The sequence below is a fragment of the Morone saxatilis genome, unplaced genomic scaffold (assembly GCF_004916995.1).
Source record: "Morone saxatilis isolate NCDOM2014 unplaced genomic scaffold, NCSU_SB_2.0 Contig9, whole genome shotgun sequence".
Taxonomy (NCBI): domain Eukaryota; kingdom Metazoa; phylum Chordata; class Actinopteri; family Moronidae; genus Morone; species Morone saxatilis.
This window is the reverse complement of record NW_023340268.1, coordinates 10,869,003-10,873,933: the sequence shown is the minus strand read 5'-3', so window position 1 is coordinate 10,873,933 and position 4,931 is coordinate 10,869,003. Positions and strand designations below refer to the sequence as shown.

The following is a 4,931-nucleotide window of genomic DNA, read 5'->3' as shown; positions in this document are numbered from 1 at the left end:
GTGGTAGCTAATGTTAGCTAACTTCAGATACATTTTTTGTATCTTTGTATTTTGTTCATTTTTGTTACATTTGTGAGTCAGTACATTGACTTTGTGTCTCCTACTTTTTCTACTGTTACACTACCTTTTAGCATTCATTGTTATCTTGTTAATATTATTGTGGCTTTAGTGTCCACTATTTAGCAAGAGTTAGTCTCACTGTAAAATTATTTCATATCGTAGCTTGGAACTCAATATTTTAAGCTATTATGCCAAACTACAAACACATATTCACTACAGGTAGGGTAAGATAGTAGATTTTTATAAAGGTTTTAATTAAAAGTTAAGTTTAAGTTTAGTGTTTTTAAGCCATATTCTATTTACTTAAACAGCTTCACAGCACTGAATTCTATTGCTGAGTAGAGCCAAGACATTTATTATGCAAAACTACTTCATCTGTGGAAATAGGCAGTAAATAAACAGTACAAAGTGTCCCATAACCTTCACAGTGGATTTATTTTCAAAGCCACAGCAAAAATGAGGCTATAACTCATAATAGGGAGGAGAAAGAGGAAAGTGGTGAAAGAAGTATGGATGAAAAGGGGAGAGCGTTAAGTCATGCATATCTATGGTCTTGCTGCAGCAAATCAATATAGAAGGCCTCTTCTTTTAATACAGCACAGTGACTCAGGATTTTCCAGCCGATTCACCAATAAATCACAACCTAGTATGACACATAGATCCAGTGGCTTCAGTTATAAAGCATTCTTATGACTTCTGCTATGAATTTGCCGGTGTAAGTTTGCGTAGCTCTGGATATAGCAGACATTATTTGTTAGATAAAATCTGTAAAATATTTGTAATTTTTACACTAATGGATAATTCTCTTTGTCTTTTTAGGTGTTTTTGTTGAGCATCTGCAAAAATCTTGGTGATGTCCAGATTGAAGGGACATGTTTCTGCTCAGTTGTGGTGCATTAGTACTTGAATACCGACCAGCTCACCATGTGGTGTCTTGTTATTGAGCAACTTTGTTGATGTCTGGTAAGCTTAGCTGCGGCAGGTGGATTTCTGTTCCTGCTAAATGCAGCAATAATTCAAACAAGAGCAGACAGAATGTAAACAGATGGATGCTTTTCGGAGTGCATGGACCATTAGATTTGGCTGCAGTATATTGGCTGCAGTATGCTGCAGTCATCTTATGTAGACTATTGATATATGAAATGTTATTTTAGGTGTTTTTTTTATTTAGTTACTGTAGAGAAAAAGTTTTTTATTAAATGTCACCAATGACAAAGAGATACAAATGGGATAAAATATATAATTGGCTGCACTCAGTTCATATCAATACATGCTCAAGTACTGTGTGTTGTCTGTGTCAGTGTATATATAATGCTATACCGATATCTCTGTGGCATATGGAATGTGCTCTGGTTCACTGTAACACACAGTACTATTTTTAAACAGGTTTTCTGAGAAGTCTGCTGTGTCTCATGTTGCTTGCTCCCCTGTCAGGAGCCAACTCCCACCCACTTCCACCTTCCAACCCAAGATCTGGTGCCATCACAACACCAGTATCATGATCTTGGGTCGGTACCAGTCTCTGATCTAGTGACAGTTGAAGATAAAACAATAAGGAGAGGGTTGTGTTGTCCCAGAGAGCTAAATCAGTGTGTGCTAGATACACTGCGTCATGTTATACCTGCTTAAAATGACAATGATTGATGACAAAATCAAGTCCACTGTGATCAAAATAGGTTTGTTTTTTTAAAGAAATCTCCTTTTCTTTTGTTGTTTATAGACAGTTATCGTTTATAGCGTCTGTCTGGCACAGGCGAGCCTTGTTTTCATTCACCTTTAAGAAGGTCACTCCACTGTCATATGCCCCTTTCAGGGTAGCTTCTTTTGCTCACTTAAGTACAAAGGCAGGGTGCACCTACTGGCTTGTAACACAAAACAAAAGGCACACAAATATAGAATTACACTGAGTGTGCACTTTCCAGCTTTCAGTCAAGATTATGGGGTTAATTATTGTCAATGATGCTGCTAGTCTGTATATAGATATCTCTATCTATCATCTTCAAATAATGTGCAAATATGATGATGCAGCAAACAGGGTTAGCAGGCCCCAAAATTAGGGTCACCTCCATGTATAAATAGTTAACATATCTCTATTGCGTCACCCACCATAGAAGCGTAAGCGTAAGTGTACTTCCTGTATGCAACAGTAAACAGATTATACTCCTCCTGAAAAGTATCCTGAACAGATGGTTGACTGAACTGTAGCTGTAATATTTGAATTACATTATCAGAGTACAACTAATTAACAGGACCAACCTCTGAGCGACTCTTCAGGCTGCTCCTCTTGGGTCTGAAGAGGACATCCTTAAAGTCCAGCTTCAGGTCTACGTCCACACGAGGCATCTTTGATTCCCAGAACACTGATGACCAGGATGAGGATGATGAGGATAATGAGTATGCGGAGGAGAATCCCCTGAGGAAGGCTACTGCTGCAGTGGTTGTTACTGGTCCCAAGCCCCAACCACCAAACCCGAACCTCCAGGCAGCCAGCGTATTTATAGCTATAGGGGGCCCAGCCCAGCCCCGGCCCCCATGGCTTTATTTGGGCCTGGACTCCCTCTCTCTCTCTCTCTCTATCCCCCTTGCTCTCTTTCTCCCTCCACTCCTCCAGCGTCCTCTCTCTCCCCCTTCTCCTTCAGCAGAGTGGCAGCAGCAGCAGTGGCCAAGCTGGCAGGCACGCTGACGCATACACAGACACACAAACACATTCTGACACACACATACATGGCACCACTGCAGTGGGTTGCGTGCTGCAGTGAGAAAGAGCACACCTGCTGTCCAGTCGGGGCATTGCTCCCTAAGCTACTGGCAGACAAACACAAGAGAGAGGGGGGGAGACAAGCAGGAGACTGATGGCAAAGAAAAAGAGAGAGACAGAGGCAGGCAGAATAAAAGTGCACTGACAAGCAGACTAAAATGTGAAAGTCATTTATTAGTCATGGTGGGCTTTGTTGTTTCCTTATACATGTGTTTTTATATTTATCTTTCCTTGATCAAGTGTGTTCCTTTTAAATTCTTAATGCATCCGCTGATCTGTCCTTTGTTCTGTTTTAGTATGTCGTAGACTGTGCATACCAAATAAAAGATAAAAAGACTGAAACACTTTGGTCTAGGAATACTAAAGTCTAGCAGTGCATCAAAGTTTAACCCGTTTGATGCACCAACAACTGATCTCTCATGTTGGGTAAAACCTTGTTTAGAACGTAGGCCTGTCGTATGATCTTGTATTCTCTATTGTATTAAAGAGCCCCTCCACTGAGTGGTTAGTGTTTTGCTTATTATTTCGCCTGGATGTTTGAGCTTCACTGTGTAGAATTGGAGTTTGACACAAGAACGCTGTTTACATGTTCAACTGCTACAACTCACAAGATAGTCCTGAAAAGTCATTACAAAGACATAACTATACTTAATGCAACCATATCCCAGAAGAATCAATGAACCTATCAAAGGTTATGAGCAAACCAGTGTGTTGCATTCAGTGGCATCTAGCAGTGACGTTGCAGACTGCAACCATTTGAATACAGCTCAGTCTTCTATAGGCCCTATATCTATAGCCAGTGTTTGGTTTGTCCTCTAGGTGACTGTAGAAACATGGCCGTTCAACATGGCGGACTCCGTGGAAGAAGACTCGCGCTGTAGATAAAAATGTCTCATTCTAAGCTAAGAAAAACACTAGAATTATTATTTCCAGGTGATTTTATACTACAGAAAACATACATAATAACAATATCTTCTATTTCTGCCATAGATCCTACTAAACATTACACACAGGACCTTTAAGTCAGTGCTTTCAAGTTATAGACATAGACATACCAGCAGATCAAAGAAAAGCCCACATAGTGCTGACCATCACTTGCCCAGCATTTATTATTTACTGTTGGTACAATGTGAGACCAGTAGATGTCAGCATAGCTGAAGAAAAGAGCTGCTAAATAAAGAGCAGGAGTGCCAGGGTCAAAGCTCTTGTTAAAGTGTTCCCTGGCAACAAGAGGTGCCTTTATGATATTTATGTGTCTATTTGTCACTTCCTTTACAGCACTGTTATATTGTTTCTAACTTAAGGTTTCTTTGTATCCGGTCCATGCAGGAAGCAGTTACTCCTGAAAGCATGAAAACTGTGAAAATGAACTTTTTACACAAACATTCTCTCATTTCCTGCACTGCGAGCTTCTAACAAAGGATCCAAGTGAATGGGGTTTAATCATCAGAACATTTCAGGGTAAACTCTGCATTCCCATATGAATGAAGGAATTGAGTGAAGTGAAAGTGATTTGATTTAATTAAATTAGTAACAAACTGAACTGAAATGTCTTGGATGGAAGTAAATTGGCTGAATTACAGTTTGACAACAATACACCTTTCTACACAAAAAAAATGAGAATAACAAAAACAGAATAACATAAAAGAACAAAGCTTGAACTGAATGTTTTGGTTTTTTGCAAATAATGATCATTTGCACCGGATCCACAGATATCTAACCTCATACCTCATTATTATGTATTGGATGAGATCGGACTAATCTATACGCTATGAGGTAAAGCAGTTAGAGTTTCTATAAACCCACTGCTCTTTAACCCCTTGTGCACGTCACACTAAAGTGCATTGATAAGAAGGTTCTGAGGGAGGTCAGCCTGATAAGAAAAGAACAGTCTGCCTTGTACCCTATGTGCCCTGTGTCAGCTTGCCGCAGTCCCAGCTGGAGTCTCAGGTGTTCGTCTGAGTTACAGGCTGAGGCAGGGAGTAGGTGAAAGTGCAACAAGTAGCTGTCTCTGTATGTACATGCAGGTTTTACTGCTTGCATGGAATCAGTCACTATCGCTGTCTGAACTAATACACAATGTTCAGAAACGTCCCTATATGAAAGTCTGGGG

The 4,931-nt window shown here is 40.1% G+C and overlaps 1 protein-coding gene across 1 annotated transcript in view; it reads right to left on the bottom strand.

The window, feature by feature from the left end:
• The window catches only part of gmpr (guanosine monophosphate reductase), a 6,943-nt gene extending 4,274 nt beyond the window's left edge, over positions 1-2,669 (bottom strand). The window contains exon 1 of the mRNA XM_035681105.1: positions 2,317-2,669. Within this exon, the coding sequence (XP_035536998.1) occupies positions 2,317-2,403 (87 nt within the window). The 5' untranslated portion in view covers positions 2,404-2,669. The remainder of the gene's footprint in view (positions 1-2,316) is intronic.
• Between the last annotated feature and the right edge of the window lie 2,262 nt (positions 2,670-4,931).